The 19,471-nt window shown below is 41.8% G+C and overlaps 1 protein-coding gene across 2 annotated transcripts in view; it reads right to left on the bottom strand.

The window, feature by feature from the left end:
- The window catches only part of slc16a4 (solute carrier family 16 member 4), a 33,563-nt gene continuing 14,092 nt past the window's right edge, over positions 1-19,471 (bottom strand). For both annotated transcript variants that reach the window (XM_037774116.1, XM_037774115.1), the window contains exons 4-11: positions 18,110-18,242; positions 17,781-17,913; positions 16,769-16,912; positions 16,522-16,683; positions 15,735-16,388; positions 9,044-9,255; positions 5,696-5,789; positions 1-432 (exon numbers count right to left, since the gene is read on the bottom strand). In XM_037774116.1, the coding sequence (XP_037630044.1) occupies positions 224-432; positions 5,696-5,789; positions 9,044-9,255; positions 15,735-16,388; positions 16,522-16,683; positions 16,769-16,912; positions 17,781-17,913; positions 18,110-18,202 (1,701 nt within the window). In that variant the 5' untranslated portion in view covers positions 18,203-18,242 and the 3' untranslated portion in view covers positions 1-223. The remainder of the gene's footprint in view (positions 433-5,695; positions 5,790-9,043; positions 9,256-15,734; positions 16,389-16,521; positions 16,684-16,768; positions 16,913-17,780; positions 17,914-18,109; positions 18,243-19,471) is intronic.

The following is a 19,471-nucleotide window of genomic DNA, read 5'->3' as shown; positions in this document are numbered from 1 at the left end:
CTCTTTAAAAGTTCAACATAATCATCTATTTGCCAACGTCCTGCTTGTTCTCAGACACATTAATTGTGTTCTCCTCGGCCCCCTGTTACGTTCCCTCTGAAATTAAGGGTTACTTGAAGCTGTCCCAACTTGAAGCGGGAGTCCAAGGTCCAAGGTATGCAGGGCCCGTGGCAAGTTATGAGCATGCTGGTTCAAGATCGAAGGCCTTCCCTGGGTTTCATTCCTACACAGCGCCGTTCTGCAGGCGGTCGGGGGCGAAGCAGCCGTTGGTCTTACAGCTGCTTTCCGCCCTCTCGGTCCGGGTCAGTGTGTTCCTGGCCTTCCAGCGCTGAGCCAGCGGCTCCATGAACAGAGAGACAGAGGACAGCAGATAGCAGAGCCCCGCCAGGTAGAAAGAACAGTCGTAAGTCTGTGTGTAGTCGTACAGGAAGCCTGCGAAACACAAACACAGGGACACTTTAAGAGTCTATTCACTGTTTAAATCACAGCACATTTCATTTATAGCGACATCATTTATATAGAGACAAGCTGAGGAAGCCTGTTCAAAGTGCTGATGTGGGGATTTCACACAATATTTTAATTTGTGTATGTAAACCACAAAACCATTTTTAAAACTGGGAATTAATTTGGTCAGTAATTTACAAGAACGCGTTGGGATAAAATCACTTAACATGCAAATAGACTGTATATCAGTTTGAGTTATTACATTTTTGTGCTGTATTTTTGTATTATTTTACTGAAACAATATTTTTTTTACAACCATGAATTGTTCTATAATAGTATTTTGAGCAATTATCAATAAAGATTTGTAACTTTCTATAGGTGCCTGTGTCATTTCCCTTGTATTTTGGGTTCCTGGCAACTTCATATTTGTCAGATTAAAAATGATAAGTCAGATTTGTAGCTGAGTTTCTGCTGGAAAAATGATACCATGCATGTGGGGTTAGGACCGTTTAGAAGGTGCTAAACAAAGATTTAACTGAAGCTGGACTACGGAGGGTCCATTTAACCATTCCAGTAACACTTTACATGAATGCCATGTCTATAATGCATGAAATGCACATTCAAAAGATATTATAATGCATTTATAAGACTTTATAAAACTTTATAAAGTTAAAATATCATAAAATATTATTATGACCTGTCACAAGAAACCTTTCCTTCATAAGTTAGCTGAAATTTACAATGGATTCTTGTTCAGGGTGACCCTGACTACGACCACACTGTACAAAGATTCATATAATTTTATTGTACAGTTTTTGAGAAATTTAAAGAGAAAGTCAGCTTAAATTACATTATAAGAGCACGGTCACACATTATTATTCACCTCCCGTTCACTTCCATTGCATGCGAGCGGAAAAGTAAAAAAACATTTGCTTCCTGTTGTGAAGCAAATTCGCATCTTTGGATTCGAAACACAGTTGAACTTTGGTGAACTTTCAGGTGAATATCGCCTCGGCAGGTGATGGTCACTAGCTTGCATTCGTGCATGTGTGACCGTGACCTAATACATTCATAATTTTACACTTGGCACTCAGGCCCACCCAATCAGAAGGCTTCCTTTTTTTGCTGGATCATCCAGTGAATAGATGAATAGCAGTCAATTATCTGACTATGACCATAAAACAATTCTTATTTTTTGCTTCTTGTTTAGGCTACGTGATAGGTCTGATTTTTTGAGTGGCAGTGACTGCGAGCAGCCTCTCCTCTTTCACTCAGTGTACAGCCGGTGTTGCCAGATCACATTGTCAATTTCCAGCTCAATCACAACTTAAAACCAGCCCAAATTATAACCTTGCCAGAAACTCAACTGTAAAACCGTTACATTCACAATAGAAAACAGAACATTAGCATACAAAGCTTCATATCTGCATCAAACAACTAAAGATAAAATGATAAATAAATAGGCTATCACAATCCGCAAAGAGTGTAGTCAAACAACCAAATACACAAAGTCTCATGTCAATGATGATGACGTCAAAGTAAGGAGGTCCTCCCTTATCCCTAACGCTGATTGAATACAACTCATGTCAGATATTTCTCAATTTAAATGAGTAAATAATATGAGTGGACACAACAAAGTTTACTGAATTTTGCATCTGTGTTTTTGACCGTAAAATAAGAGCTTGTTTGGTAATATTGTTTTCATAATATTTTCAAATCCCTGCCCAATGTTGACAAAAGCAGCCCAAATTTCATCTACCCAACTTAATCAAAAGTAGCCCAGTTGGGAGGAAACCAGCCCAGTCTGGCAACGCTGCAGAGTACAGCTGGTGTCTGAATGCTCGTTAGTAACAGCAGCTGTTGAAAACAGGAACAGAAAGCTTTGAATTTAACTTTATCAATTTTAAATCCTCTGTGTTTATTAACTACATCAGCCAGTTACATAAAAGTTACTACGAGCACACGGATGCATTAGGATGAAAGGTCACCAAATAACACGGTAACTCGTTGAACCGAAACACCTGTGCATTGAGGAACAGAAGCCTGAGGAACAGGAGGAAGCCCTCATTCTCAACCAAGACCTTCTCCTGCACCAGTTTCTCCTCAACAAGTTGCCCCCCATCACCCTACCCATAACAAGCTACTGGTGAAAGACTCTTTTCAACTGTCAGTCAGATACAAACTGGCATCAGAGCATCATATGAGACTGAACACCTTGTCCCTGCTCTCCTTTGACAGAGACTATGATGAAATCATTGCAGTGTTCAACAACAAGCCCCGTCGTCTCCTGCTGCAATCATCAAAAGTATGCTAATTTACAATTATTGTTTATTGGATATAGTTTTTGCTCGGTGTACAGTTGGATTGTATGCTGATGATGCTGCCAGCTGTGTGTGTGAATATGTGTAAAAGTGTATTTTTTTAATGCAGCTGCTCTATAATCCATACGCTTGATTAATGATGCTGTTGCATCTGTCAGCTGTGTGTGTGAATATGTGGCCGGCGTGCTAGACTATGAGATGCTGTGCAACGTTTATCTTGTTGGATCAGAAGCAGATTGGCAGTAGGCAGTATATTTTTGACATCATCGGGCAAAAAAACCGAAATGATCACAGGTCATTTCATTGAGAGAGCGTTCCTATTGGCTGTGCTCTGGTCATGTGACCAGAACTTGGCGTTCCTTCACCAGATTTCACAATGGCGGCGACATCACAAACTTTCTCATTTTACAGCTAAACAGTACACTACAAGATGATTCTGAAAACATTTGAGGAGAGAAATAGGCATATCGTAACATAATATTGATTCATATTTGATCAGCGCTGCCTAGTTTGACCGTTTGGTCGGAGTACAGAGTGACTGACAGCCAGCTCTCATAGGCGGCAGCTGGACAGCGGAACTCAGATCAACTCTTACTGCTTGTTTTCCTCCGGTCTGTGAAATCTTGCAGATGCCGTTAGGAGCACCGGAGGACACAGAGGCACATGATTTTTTTCAGGTTACCTGTTTCATGTACTACTATCACGATATAGCGACCGTTTTATAAAAACAACTTTTTTTAATCACATTTGCTCCAATCTGGCCTACTTCAGCTTTAATACTGATGATGATGATGATGATGATGATGATGATGATGATGTAGAATAATGCTGGTATGATTGAACTGTGGCGCATTCTGGCAAGTATAGTTGTAATGACCTATTTTGGTTAACATGCGTTTTAAAACCTATTAAGTAAATGTTTGGTCTTGGATGGGCTAGGCTCACCTGATTTTCTCTGTGCACCCACACTGTGATTTCTGCCTACGCCAGTGTGTTATAGTTAAGTATGTCATTAAAAAATATCATAGTATAGTATAGCATAGTATGTCATAAACTAGCATTACCGCCTCGTGGTTGTGTGCCTTCGCCAACCAGTCGAGTTGCAGTGTACATCCATGTTTGTCCAAGATGTCATCACTTCATCATTTTATCCTGTTAGACATTTGTGTGAAATTGTCCTAATTAGCATATGAGTTCTTGAGTTATGGCCAAAGACGTGTTTCGTGAGATCACAGTGTCCTTTGACCACCAAAATCGAATCAGCTCATCCTTGAGTCCATGTGGATGTTTGTGCCAAATTTGAAGAAAATCTTTCCAAGCCTTCCTGAGATATTGCGTTCACGAGAATGGACCGGACGGACGTACATACAGACGTGGGGATGGACAAACCGAAAACGCAAGGTTTCCGGCAACGGCTGTCGCAGAGGCATAAAAATGTCATATAAAAAGTCATTGTGTAGTATGTCATAAAAATGTCTAAGACTATTAGTGCAGTTAGAGCAGCAGCAGCCACCGTAGTTCTCTGACCTGCAACCTCACCACTAGATACCACCAGATCCTACACACTGGTTCTTTAATTAACTGCTTTGGCAACATTAATAAATTATTTAATTGTTAATGCTGTTATTATTAATTTAGTGGTTTACGGTTGCCTTATTAGAAGGTCGTACCAAAATTACATAGACATTGGTTCATAAAATTATTTTTGGGTACACTTAGGTAGTATTTTTTCTTTAACATGTTTAAAGTAAATTAAATGTTTCCAATTCAACACACACTTTTATATTCTTCATGCGTCTACATTACAGAATGGTGGCTCACATTTGTAGAGTGCACGACTTCAGTGTAAACTAAACTGAAGGTGTGTTCTTATCTGTCTTCTTTACATGAGCCCGTTGACATTTCCCTTCATAAAAGTGGCACGGATCAGATCAAAAGCAGGTACGACGACATTAAAGCTGCAGATGAGACAGATAACAGACTGTTAGCAGCGTTATCACAAGGAGGGAACATAGTTTGCCTAACGTCTGTCTCTCACTTGAACCGCAGGGACGGTAAACAGAACCACATGCTATTTCCGTACCACCCGAAAGGGGGTCATTAGTCACATTTCAACCCCGAAACCCATAAGCTCCTCTGAAAGGATTGTCCAACACAAGAAGTGGGCTGGGACCATGTCAACAGGTTTAAGGGAACCCCCCCGGTTTAACTGGAGCCAAATGTTACCTAAGGGCACCGAGAGTTATTTGTCCTGGAAATACCTCAAATATTCCCAGAAAAAAAAAAAAAGTGTTTACATGAGACAAGTTTTAAAGCAAGTTCCTATGTAGTGAAGACGGTTTCATTCATATACCAATTCATGTGTTACGCAGCTGATTTTTTTGTCTACCATTGGCTGACCTATAAAAGGCGTAGACCAAGAATCTGCCACAACCTGATGTAACAAAAACACAGAAACAAAAAACTGATTATAGATTAGAGACAGCTCTCTAAGACTAACAAAGGCAATCTGCCATCACTTAAACAAAGTGACTGAAACAGCCACGGACTGTTATTCTACTTGACTCACTCCTAGGCTAGGTGGAAAATGAAATTTGACCCAGTAACCCCTGCATGCATTTTTGTCAAAGCAACCCCAAAGTCCCAGGCTGCACTGAGGGCTGCACCAACTATAGGTTGTTTTTCTCCTGTGCGTTTCAGTTTTCACACTCCATAGTGACTGCAGGCACACAGACAGTAATTCAGAGCCTCATGAAAATATGTGCCACACAACACCCCCAAAAAATAAATATTCATAAGAAAGGCTTATCAACCCCTTCACTGATCCCCCCACTCACTTACTCACTCACTCCAATACATATGCACTGCATGTGTACGGGACTGTTATTGTGTGGGTTAGCACATGTCTTTCCATGACGTGATCCACTCACCTGCCAAAGGAGGTCCTGTGAGGCAACCCAGGCCGACAAAGAACATGGAGAAGCCCATGGAGTTGTTGAGTTTCTCCGACCCCACGAGATCTACCTGCAGAGCAGAAACAACACAGTCAACCTGAGGCTCTTGATGCGTCGTCATCTTCTTTCTCATTTGCATTTTAAAACAGAAAAATAAGTGTTTTGCATGCATTTCTATACTGTCCGAATCACATATACTTCACATAACTACTAGGGCTGTCAAAGCAAATACGCAAATTTGTTTTAACGCCGGTAATTTCTTTAACGCATTAATGCAACTTGCGATTTTTAATTAACCTCTTAAAAATCCAACGTCGGGCCCGGCCGCTATTCGATCAGTTTTAAAGCTAGTGTGAAGATAGTGGTATCATATAAAACTAGAAAACCTAAGGACTCCACTGGTACCAACCATGTCATACTAGCTTGTTGAAAAACTGGCATGGCCATTTTCAAAGGGGTCCCTTGACCTATGACCTCAAGACAAGATACGTGAATGAAAATGGGTTCTATGGGTACCCACGAGTCTCCCCTTTACAGACATGCCCACTTTATGATAATCACTTGAAGTTTGGGGCAAGTCATAGTCAAGTCAGCACACTGACACACTGACAGCTGTTGTTGCCTGTTGGACTTGAGTTTGCCATGTTATGATTTGAGCATATTTTTTATGCTAAATGCAGTACCTGTGAGGGTTTCTGGACAATAGTTGTCATTGTTTTGTGTTAATTGATTTCCAATAATAAATATATACATACGTTTGCATAAAACAAGTATAGTTGTCCACTCCCATGTTGATAAGAGTATTAAATACTTGACAAATCTCCCTTTAAGGTACATTTTGGACAGATACAAAGTTATTTTTTTGATTAATTGCGATTAACTATGGACAATCATGCAATTAATTGCATTTAATTGATTGACAGCCCTACTATTGTATTAAAACAAAAAAATTTCAAAGCATACAACAATCTTAAATGGCTGAACGGTTACAGCTTCCTGGTAGCTATTTATTTAAAGGTACAGTGTGTAGGATTTTGCGGCATCTAGTGGTGAGGTTGCAGATTGCAACCAATTGAGTACCCCTCCGCTCACTCCTCCCTTTCCAAGAAAGCGATAACGTGAGCCGCCGAGTGCAAAACCATGGTAACGCCATTCGCCTCAGTCATCCATACCATAATAACACTACTTTAGGAGCAACGGAAGTCAGACGGCAGCTGGCAGTACCACGGTTTTGCACTACGCGGCTCACGTTGCCGCAGTTTCACAAGCGTGTCTGTGAATTAATTTAATATATATATTACGCCTAGCTAAGTGGAATCTTATACTTACACTTAAATTGAAACGTTATTGATGTTACTGAGCTTTCCGTCAAAGTCTGTTATGAACAATGTCGTCACTACCGCATTGCATTGTGGGATATTAATGCCACTGTAGTGTCCAGCGTTGCATACTGTAATATTTCACTGGAAATAGTATGACATTCACGTACTATTGGTTTCATACTGAGGTTTCAGACATACTAAAAACTCTCACTTACTGTTTTAATGTACTAAATAGCATGTTAGTATGGGATATCGGACGTAACCTGTGTCTAAACCGTAGCATTTGGAAGTTTCTCGTTCTGTCACCTGACATGGCAATAGTAAAGCAGCGATCTATTACAGTTTTTCTCGATTGTTTACACACATTTTCTGAAAGCATGCCTCATACTCTCAGAACTCTACACACAAATCAAAAAACACACACACAATGGGCAAAACCCCTCAATTCTCCAGCAAAATGAAACTTTACATTCAAAACAATGTTATTTCTTCTCAAAATGGTATTTTGTTTTCAAATGACACACACAAACCATCATATGAATAGACATTTATAAGAACCAGTTGAACACTGATGTGCTCAATGTAAAACACTATGATGAATGGAAAACACTTCTTCTCCATTCATCATAATGACTTAGGCCTTTTTTTTGTTCAGTGTTACACTTACTACAGACAGTACATACATAAGTGTGTTGTAAAATATTTTAGAATATTGTTTTTATACTCAGAATACACAAATACACGGTAACAAATATATTTTATTTTCCCCACAAAAACAATGTACACAGTGTACATCCCAACCAACACAAAGTTGCACATACAGTGGTCTACATACAAAACAACAGAAGAATTTACTGTATACAGTTACAGTAAAAAAAACGGGAAAAAAAACTATGCTGCATCCTCTCTTCTGTTTCGGTCTGGCCACAGCACCTCATCCACATCACAAGCAATGTTTGCCCTTTTATGCTAAAGCTCTGATTGCTAATTGTAACACTGTGTGACAGGTGTTTGCCCATGTGATGAGTCAGTGTGCATAGTAGGGCAATTGACTTTAGAATTTTGAATGACAGTGTGTTCCTTGTGAAAATGAGATTTTCTTCATGAAAATTGTGCCAAATGCAGAGAATTGTGTGTAGTGTTTTGAAAAAAGTGTGTTTTAGAACTGCAATTTGAGTGTAAAGCAGGAATTGTGCTTGTAGTTTAGCAGAATTGGTTCAGGGCGTTGGTGCATGAGTTACATGTTGTGGTCATTGTGTGTCAAGTACCAGTATTTGTGTGTAAACAATTAAGAAAAACTGTAATCACTTTGGGAGCGGCAGCAGGTTCCAAGCCTGTTTTTTAAATGTCAGTGGTGGGATGATCCTTGTTTTCATTTTAATTACTTTTACTGCATGCAAGCAAGCACATGTCAGCAAAGAGCGTCTGCGGTATCTAACCTGTTTGTCAAACTCATCGTGAGAAAACCCTTGTCAGGATAATTTGCGTTCTATAACAGCGGGCGGGGAAGACCGGTTTGACTGGTTCTTCCCTTCACATCCTGAAAACACTTGTTAACCTTTAGGCCCAGAGGCATGTCCTGCCCTTCGAGACCACGCCATCGCCAAGTGAAATCACACCACATACGACCTCACGTTTTTTGTTCTCAGGTGTGATGTGACCTGACGATACTGGATACTCGCTGACTTAATATGTTGTTCCACCCACGGAGGCAGTTGGGAAACATCTCCAACGGTCTGCTTCAAGGGTACTTCTCCCTTTCAGTGCGTGACACAGTGATGTAATGAAGCCACGTTCTCATGGCACTCAAGTCCCAACACACAAATACAATGCACCAATTGAACTCTTTCTGATACGGTGCACCAATTGAACACTGTCTCCATTTATAAAGTTACATTTATAGTTACATATCAGTTCTTTTCTGTGAAGTAATACTAGTAATAAAGGTTAATTTGTTTTGAGAGAGTACAAATGCATAGTTCAGATAGGGCGGTCTCCTTACTAGAACGGGCAGCAGCAGAGCCATGTATCCTCCACAGAAGATGGCAAAGAAGATGGCGTAAACCATCAGCAGGATGTAGGAGGTGGCCAGTGGGGAGAGCAGGTTGACTACGCCGCAGAGGATCAGGTAGGCCTTGTGGTAGTGGTATTTATGGAAGAGGTTCCTGTCGGCCACCCAGCCCGAGGCCAGCTGGGCGATGGTCTCTGTGATACCTGCAACGGAGGCAGACAGGCGAGGCTTAGGAATGTAAAACTGTGAGATGAAGACAAGTCTTGGCCTTAGCTTTAAATTGTCTTATTGTTTGTTTTGAAATGTGTGTACCCAGAACTCCTCAGAAAGCATTATTGATACAGAGTGGATTATCCAGGTTAAATAAAGTTCCTGTTTCTTTAAAGGGATAGTTCAGGTGCTTTGAAGTGGGGTTATATGAGGTACTTATCCATAGTCAGTGTATTACCTACAGTAGATAGCGGTCGACACGACCCCAGTTTGGAGAAACAGACAGGAGTTACTGCAAAGAAGCAATGTAATGTGGGGGAGAGCGGGGTGATTTCAGCTTGTGGGGAAGTTGAGACAACCCTTGTTTCTAGGCAACAATAGACAAAATTGGTCATGTGACCATAGATTTTGAAGAGTCTTCCATTTTACTGACCCTGAGATGGAGAGAGGCCCATAAGACAAGTGGTATGCACAGTTAGGTTAAAAAAACATATTTTTCACACTTGTTAGTGCTCTAAACTGCAGGATGATACACGTTTGTTAAAAATGGCCAATTGCCCCTCATCGGTGGCAAGTTGAGCTAAGAGACCACTTTTTTTGAGAAAGTCATATTTTGAAAACTGTTTATTTTAGACCCAAAGTGATCATTCCCGAGGATGCACCACATCCTGAAATATATGTACATATTTTAGTTGGAGACATTACTGTCATTCCCTCACTTTAAAGACACCTCAAGTAAAAACTGGCTCAACTCAGCCCACTTTCCCCCTACTGCTGTGGACGGGGCCGGCAGCAAAATGTATTTTAGACACCTAAAGGAAAGGCTCACCCAAAAAAATCTGTATCAGTTTAAGTGTACGCTATATTTAGAATATTTGTGCAGGTTTCCCTTGAGGCCAGACAGCGATACAGTTTATGTTTCCGAGGAGGAACTGAAGCCGTTATCTATGCGTCTATTGAAAAACAACTGTAATTTTACCTGTTATTGTGTGACTTTGGTTAGTTTGGATTCACCAAAGTCACACAATAACACAAACAAACTAACCGATCGAGGCGGTGGTAGACCAGCAACTCCTGTGTAAAATCACAGTTTCTTTTTAACAGAGTCTGGTGGCTTTGGCAAGAGCATAGATGGATAAAACGGCTTCAGTTCCTCATTGGAAAGGGCTGTCTCATGGCAAGATAAAGCAGTGAAAATATTCTAAATATAGCGTACACTTTTTTTTTAGGTGAGCCTTTCTTTTAGGTGGCTAAAATATGTTTTGCTGCCGGCCGCGTCCACAGCAGTACATTGCTTTGCTTCCGTGCAGTAACTCCTGTCTGTTTCCCTAAACTGGTGGCGTGCCGACCGTCATCTACTGTAGGTAATACACTGACTATGGATAAGTACCTCATACAACCCCTATTCAAAACACCCAAACTTTCCCTTTAAGGAAGGAGTAAGATAAGAGAGGCAGAGTGGGGAATGTATACAATAAAATATTCAGGTAGTAACAGGAAGCTGCTCTTTGGCTCTTCTAAAACACAAGAGCATCGCTGCTCTCTTCACATTTTAGATAAAAATTTCTTCAATAATCAAGACGCTTCACATTTAACAGAGCGATTTACCGCTGATCATGTGTAGGCGGCTTCACGGAGCCGCTACTGTGACTATAGACCTTTTTCTTGTTGTAATATGGGTGAACCGGCCCTTAAAGTTATGCATACATTTTCAACCGTTTCCTTTCACCTACCACGCCGCTGGCTCCCCTCCAGTCACATGTTTCTTGAATGATATTAATGTCATCAAACAGTATTTGTCCTTTGGTGTTGAGATAATCCTGGTGGGACTTTAGTACAAACGCTGCTACAGCAGACCACATTGGTCAGAGGCCAACAATCTTGTCTGCATTTTGAACTGATGCTCAGTTACACAGAGAGTTAAATGTCGAAGTCAGCTAAGGTACTTTAAGTGCAACTAAGGTAATGAGGACATCTACCCGAAGTTACATGATGGGACTTGTGAGCAATCCTTTAAAATCATGCGGTAATTTTATGCTTAATGAAAACAAAGAGTGGAGGAGGTGAGTGTGCATCTCTACCTGTGTGTGTGAGTGTGAGTGTATATGTGTGTGTGTGTGTGTATGAGGGTGGGGCAAAGACAGCAGAAGTGCTCTGCAGCAAAACTACACAGGTCTGCATTAATAACAAACATGATGTCTAGACTATTTCAAGTCCCAGTCGTTACTATGCTTGGGAATGCGGTGGGTGGCAACATGTCCATGTGTTAACATCTGTATTACACCGACAACACCCAGGCAAACTACTCATTATGCACTTCCATCCCATCTGATTGATTGTTCGCTCCAGTCGGGGTATGATGACTAGGCAGATATGTGCTGTTCTCTGCTGAGGTCAACTGGAACGCGATAGGCGGTGCGGAAACTGCAGTGGCGTATTGACCGCCGCAGGAATAGCTACAAGCAGGCAGCGCTGAGCCACTGATCAATGAAACAAACTGGCTCTATGCAGATCAGAGTTACCCATCCTCTGCTCTGCCTCTGCACCACAGCTGCACAGGCTGCAGCCACTGATACTCGGTTTGAACTCAAAGCAGATGAATATGGATGAGTTTGCATACAGTATGTGTTCGCAGCAAGTAAAGCATACAGATTAATCTTAAATGTGAATGAAGGTAACATTGTTATCAATCAACATTAATGATGATCAGCTACATCTTCACTCTTTGAATGAATAAACGAGGAAATGCCTCGTCAGTGAACACCTCTGCTTTCCTTACATAACCGACTCTCGAGTGTTCTTCTCCTCCGAGGTTAGAAAGATGACATGTGGCAGCTGTGCGGTGTTTATGTGTCCTCCTCTCGCGACCCAAGACGGCGTCCTGGGGTGTCCCTGCTTGCACACAGACGAGTTGTGAGTTTGTTTGTGTGTTTTAGCCTCAGCAGGTTGTTTCAGGCCTGCAGCTGTTCCTGTTCAAACTCAGTACACTGCGGTTTAAATTTGGCCTCTCCAAGTAGCACCTTAAGCCAACATTGGGGACATTATTAGCTCTCCTGACAGGTACAGAAGGTGTGTACACTATGTGCATGCTTCTAGGCATTAACAAACCATCGGGGGATTGCAAAGCACGGAGAGGTGCTTTTCACTTTGCTTAAAAGAGGCACATTTTGTCACTAGATTAAAGCAAAGAGGTTATAAAAGGCATGTTGGTTTTCCCAGCTTCTCTAACAGTTGGCTTGTCTTGCCTCCTCTTTTGTGCGCATTGCCGCCTCAGTGCTCCTCTGCAAAGTGTCAGCCACTTTTGGACTGGACTCGAACAAAATTGGGAGCCCCTCTTGTCACCACGCCAACAACTTTACTCAGTTAGGTGTTGCTTAGCGACTCCAGTTAGCTGGTGGCTGAGGGTTGACGAACAGGCTGACCCGGACGATAGCGGCCTCCCTCCCTCAGCCGAGTCAATGGGCCTCTATGACAGGCGCTGGGTCGGGGGAAAGAGGGACAGCGGGACACTGGCATGGTGGCTTTGTGGTGTGGGTGCCACCCCGTCTCTCTAGCTCTGTCTCTCTTTCAGCGCACATGACCAGAGAATGTGACAGAACAAACGTGTCCGAGTCAAAAGAATCTGTCAGTCTCGCTGCTCGCTGGCGCTGATCGCTGGCGTGATGCTCAGAAGTAACCATCAGGGAAAATTCAGACATCTATATCCTCCACAGAAACAATGTAGAGATTGATTTAAGAGCCCTTAAAGCATATTTGTTCATTTTAGTGTGTAATTTTATAGAGCAATGTTATTTGACACCAATCTTAATTTTGGCTTATATGATTTCATCCCAGCTGTGTTTCTTGTGCGGGGCCATCGAGTTTTCTTGAGACCTCTGTCTTCCATTTTCTCCAGCAGCGGTGGTATCCAGCTGCAGCAGTACTGACAAAGGAAACACTGCTCTGCATCCGAAATTCCAACTGACACGCTATTTAGTACGCTAAAACAGTATGAGACTTTTTGGTAAAGCCGAAACCTTAGTATGAAACTAATCATATGCAAATTGCATACTATTTCTGATGAAATATTACAGTATACAACACTGGACTACCCTAACCCTAAAACTAGGGCTGCACAATTAATCAAAATGTTATCGAAATCACAATATGGCCTACTGCAATATTCAAATCACAGTATTTGTCGAAATTGCAATATTTGTTAAAGGCAAAATGTATGTCAAAACACTATTTTTTATTAAATATTATGGTGCTGCAGAGATGTCCTGGCCTACACATCATATTCTACAGACTTACGAAAGCATCTTTGTTTGGTACAGATCCCTGCAAAAATCACATCATAATCAGTTTAACATGATTTTCAATGAAAATTAGAATAACGATGTGAAAAAGATGATACCCTTTGATATCGCAAATCATATCGCAATTGTAATATCAGTCAAAATAATTGCATTACACATTTTTTCCAAACCGTGCAGCCCTGCTTAAAATTATTGAAAAAAATATTTTTCAGGACACCCACACAGTCCTTTAGGCTAAAACCATTTCCTCAAAAGCCAAAGCATTGATGCATAATTCAAAAAACTAGATTTCATTTCACACTGATGGGATATAATGTAAAAAATGTAAGAAATGCACTTGTGTTACTTTGATGATAGCATCTTTCACACCCTCTCCCTTTTATTACATCCTAAAGTAAATGATAACTGGTGTGATCGTTTAACTGTAATTATCTAAAAGACACCTTTCATCAAAGATAATACCATCTCTGTCTGCTGAGAACTGGTTACCAAGGGATGGATTACAAAACAGAAGCAGTAACTCATAAACGTACGACCCCGTTTGGAGCATTTCAATTATTCACAAAGCCTGACGAAGCACTCTTAAAGAATTACACGCACATGTGGTCAAAATGTTAATGCCGTTTTCGGTACATGTGGAAGTGGCCTCATCAATGGCATACTGCTGGACCCGTCCGCCCTGGCCAGTGGACCAAAGTTCAGCTTTTATGTAAGCACATTATTACATAAGACTGCAGAGTCTGAGCAGCTCACAAATAATTAATGCCTCGAAGTTGACTGAGGACTTTTTTTTTTGCATCGCTCCTTAAACCCAGTCTTAAAGAAACCTGGACCTCCCTCTGCACAGTCACTGAGAGATCCCTGCAGGAAGCCACAGTCAAAGACAAACAGCAGCAATCATCCAGGCTGTTCTGTGACTTTATGCTTCATCCAAATTTCAGTCAAATGCAGACTGAAAATGGAAATTTGTGCAACACCTTTTGTGATGAGAACAGTGTAATTTATAAAATCCAACAGTTTCAACTTTCACGCAATTAAGTGCATTTAAAAAGGAGAAGTATGACAAAACTTAAACAGTACAATTATCATAGGGGTGCACTGTAATGCATACGTGGCCACAAATAAGTCTGGTATACGATCATTTGGTTTTAGACCAATCAAGCTGGCAGTCAGGTGGTGCTGGTGCTCGATGCACAGTAAGGGACATCATATTTGGTCCACAGTCAGAAGAAGTACTTTACCTAACAAGGGTACCCAAAAGGAGAGGTATTTTTAAAAGATATGCCTCTAACAAATGGGTCATATTAGAAACATTCATAACTATAAAGGAATGCTATAAAAAGTCATGGAGAGGTTGAGAATGTAATAAAATATAATTCAAATGTATTAAAAGCCATTAAAATATCTTGCAACGGTTACCATGTCCCGAGATTCACCCATAAAGAGGTGTTTCATCAGTATATTTTACCACATGGACTCTGTGATATAGGCAAAAAAAATGTGTTTTGTATGTCCCTAATTTAATAATTTCAACATTTATAGGCTGATTAAACGACTGGACATTTTGTTATAAGGGCCAGTGTTCAGTTGTTAGATTAAACTGGGAGGTTGCTATTGATAACTTGTTTTAGAAGGACAAGCTTTGATAACTGCCATTGGCTGCTGTGTTAATTGTGTCCTATATGTGACATTGGCTGTTTTTTCATCTTTCCATACTTCTGTTTAAATGATGACCCGAATGACGGCTATGAGACGAAAAACCTACGTTTTAACGATAATGTTTTTTCGATAGAGTCGCTGGAGTCTTCATCTTCAGGATTAAAAGAAGACTCCAGCGAATCTATTGAAAAAACATTATCGTAGGTTTTTCGTCTCATAGCCGTCATTCGGGTCATCCTTTAAACAGAAGTATGGAAAGATGAAAAACAGCCAATGTCACATATAGGACACAATTAACACAGCAGCCAACTATGGGCTAAGAGGTAAAGTTGTGCTTGATCTCCAACTCAACCAATTTATAGGAACCATCATCATAGTTTCACTGTCAAAATCAATATAACTAGGATGACAAAAGAGCCTCATCTAATGATAAAATAATTTGAATTATTGAAGAAAGAGTTCGATATTTTGTAAGAGGTGGATCATAAAAACATATTGACCAGTGTGTGCCTCACCTGCCACAGAGATGATGAAGGAAGCGTCCATAGCATCGATGCCCAGGGTTCTGGCTCGGGCAGACAGGTGGAAATAGGGGATGAAGTAGGCCAGCTGGCTGAAGACCAAGGACCAAGTGTAGATACAAAAGAACGGGTCCTTTAGCAGGGAGAAATCCAGTACTTTGGCTTTTCTGACGGTCACCTCAGTCGGCGTGCTGGCATGCGAGGGAAATCCAACAATGGTGGACCCATTCGTGCTGCCGTTGTGCTCCGCTGAGCTGTCTGGAGTTGTGGGTTTACATGAACCCAAGTCATGGTGGGGCTCATGGCCATTCACACCATTGAGGACCAGTCTGGTCAGTTCAGGGTTCACTGACTGGTCCTGGAGTCCCTGAGTACATTTTCCCCCCGGGTTCTCAGTGTCCCCATGAGGGGCAGGAGGAGGGGATGGGAATGAGTCTGCTTTGGAGATGCCATTGGATAAGTGAGAGGAGCCATTCAAGCAGCTCTTAGTGTATTCCTTCTCTGAGGAGCTCTTGAGGGAAACAGCAGGACTCTTTTCAATGGGAGGAGAGGTAGGGTTTGGCACTGGAGGCGTCACGTTGATTGGCCGCAGAAGCATCCCAGAGGCAACCAGGTTCAGCATGAGACCGCCAAGAATCAGCATTGCACCTGTGGGGGACAAAGAGAGCTCAGGACCTCAAATGTCACCTTGTATGTGCAGATTTCCTCTTACACAAAATGAGAAATACACCAAAAACATGATACAGTGTACACCCATCATTAACAGATTTGTCCTGCGTACCTTGCCAAGCATACTGGTCCAGGAGCAGCTGAGTGAATGGAGCAAGGGCAAAGGTCAAACCCATCCCAGAACGCCCAATCGCGTACGCTGTCGCTAGCCTCTTTCGGAAGTACAGCGCTGTGACCACTGAGAAGGATTGATATAGTAGTGCAAAACCTATCCCTGAGAGGAGTAAAGAATTAACATTATCAGAGTCTTTCAAGGGAATGTGGGCAGATTTGGGTTTCATTGAGGCGTTTCTACTCACCAACTATCACTCCCATGCTGATGTAGAGGAACACCACGGTGTTGGCGAAAATACTAATGATGAAGCCTCCACTAACCAGCACGGCCCCGATGATGGAGGTCACCCTGGTTCCTACCTTGGCACAGGCTATAGAGGCAAGGGGTGCTACAGAGGATACAGGAGAGGAAGCACGAAGACATGGAATGGTTTATTAATTTTCTGCTGTTCAACATCTAAGTGTAAACCTCCAGAGGAAAAGTGGCTTCAAATCAGTGGGCTACCTCCAGGGTCTGAGAAGTGAAGCCAATGCGGAAGTGCCTTAAACTTGTATTATTTCTAATAGCCAGCAGGGGGCGACTCCTCTGGTTGCAAAAAGACGTCTGATTGTATAGAAGTCTATGAGAAAATGACCCTACTTCTCACTTGATTTATTACCTCAGTAAACATCGTAAACATGAGTTTATGGTCTCAATCGGTATTTTCGCTAGTAAATTATGGTCCCATTTAGAGTAAAGTAGACCATAAAGCAGGGTATGCTTTAGGGCGTGGCTACCTTGACAGGTCGCTAACACGGCGTTGTCCAGTCTGGGAGTTGTCCACGTTTTAGTTCTACAACTTTAACCCTTTCACAGTGTGTTTTCAGTTCATGAAAGTTTATTGTAACGTTTTGGTCGCCTTATAAATGTCTTATTCAGCGGGATGAAGTGTACTTAGCTCCACCCTCCTGTGTCTCTTCTGGTTGCAAAAAACTAAGATGGCGTCGACCAAAATGCCGTACTCAAGGCTTCAAAACGGCAGTTCGCAAACCAATGGGTGACGTCACAGTGACTACGTCAACTTCTTATATACAGTCTATGCTTCAAATGTTTTACCATTTCTCTCTTCTCACAAATTCTTTGGGGACATGAAGGAGAGAGAGGACACGTTATATAAGAAAAACCTCGGAGATATCATTATCTGTATATCCTCTATAAACTCAACGCAGAGCTGTGTAGGGGACAAAGGTGGAGTTGGCTTTTTTTCTGATACGAACCTCCAGACAGGCGCAGACTGGACATGATGGAACCGATCCAGCTGATACTCTCTGCCGAGCCTCCAAAGTCATCTTGGAACGCCACAAAGAAGATCCCAAAACTCTTCAGTGTTCCCATCACCAGTACGTTTACCTTCAGGCACATACATACATGCACATAATGGGAGGGAGATGAGATCAGTGCAAACAAAGAGTGCAGGTGAGGTTAATGCATACATGAGCTGTGCTCTGTGAAGCACACATATAGAGACTTAGGAAAAGCAAACATGACAATATTAAATCAACAATTACGCAGTGAGATGTGTTTTTAGTCTTTTCGCTGGACGTACCAGGAAGCAATGCAGCACCACCATCCAGCCCCAACCTCCATCTGGAGGGTCCTCATACTTGATCTCTTTCTCCTTCTCCTTCTTAGTGGTCATGGCGTCCTTCCTGAACAGGTTTATGGCTGCCTTGGTTTCACTAGGAAAAAAAAAAACAAGAAAACATCAATGTCTTCAAAATCTCGTAGGTGGCCTAATCAGAAGCATTCAACACATCACAGGCCATACATATTGTAGCATAACAGTAGCATATCAATCAGGGGCTTTCTTAAAAAAGCTTTTATTTTCTATATAAAACTCTAGGTTTGATATGAATTTCTTTTTCCTTATAGTGTTTTTACTTCAATCAACTTTACAGAAAATTGCGCCCCCCCCTTGGTACCCTTATGTTCGAACAAACTGCAGAAAAAGTGCCCTCTTGGATTCCCCTCTAGGGTGCCCTTCCAGTGGAGAAAATGTGCTAAAGTGCCTTTTAGGGTGCGCTTCTATTAGAGAAAACGTGATAAAGTGCCCTCTAGGGTGCCCTTCCTGTGGAGAAAACGTGATAAAGTGCCCTCTAGGGTGCCCTTCCTGTGGAGAAAACGTGATAAAGTGCCCTTTAGGGTGCCCTTCCTGTGGAGAAAACGTGATAAAGTGCCCTTTAGGGTGCGCTTCTAGTAGAGAAAACATGATGCAGTGCCATATAGGCTGCCCTCATGGTAGAAAATGTCCTGTGCCTCAGTGCCCCACCGCGTGCAGCTGGTGCCCTTATTTTATATTTTTTTCACCCCTGCCCCTCAGGCAGCCTGAGTCCACCACTGGATGTATGACATGAATCTGTTATCATTAAGCCATGGTACAGAATGATCCTATAAGGAAAAGTAGTAATAGTAGTATTTGCTCTCCCTGAGATTTCTAGCATTTTTCCCTGTTAAAGCGTTTTTATTTTGGAAATTTTTCCTTTTCCGATGTGACGGTCCAAGGACAGAGGGTGTCCTATGTTGTACAGATTATAAAGCCCCCTGAGGCAAATTTGTGACTTTTGATATTGGACTGTGTAAATAAGGGAAAGGGAAGTTTGGGGTGATAATGGATTACTGAGTGAAATGATAATTAAATGTTTCTTTAACAAAATGTCATGTGTGTGTGTGTGTATATGTGTGCATATAGTATATGTGTAACTTAAGGAGCTACTTATGGAGTTAAGACTGAAGCTGTAAGACTGCAGCTTTGTGAAATGAACCTGTGCTCCCGTTGTGAGGTGATTGAGGAGCAACCTGCCATGCCCGTGTTGAGAGCCAGCTGTACCGCAGTGTGTCTTGGCACCCCAACAGGCAACATGTGACCTTGAATCACTTTGAGCCTTTCTTGGAACATGTTTCCAAAGGA

Source organism: Sebastes umbrosus, chromosome 6 (genome assembly GCF_015220745.1).
Source record: "Sebastes umbrosus isolate fSebUmb1 chromosome 6, fSebUmb1.pri, whole genome shotgun sequence".
In the NCBI taxonomy this organism is placed as follows: Eukaryota; Metazoa; Chordata; class Actinopteri; order Perciformes; family Sebastidae; genus Sebastes; species Sebastes umbrosus.
This window is presented reverse-complemented; position numbering and strand designations above follow the sequence as displayed.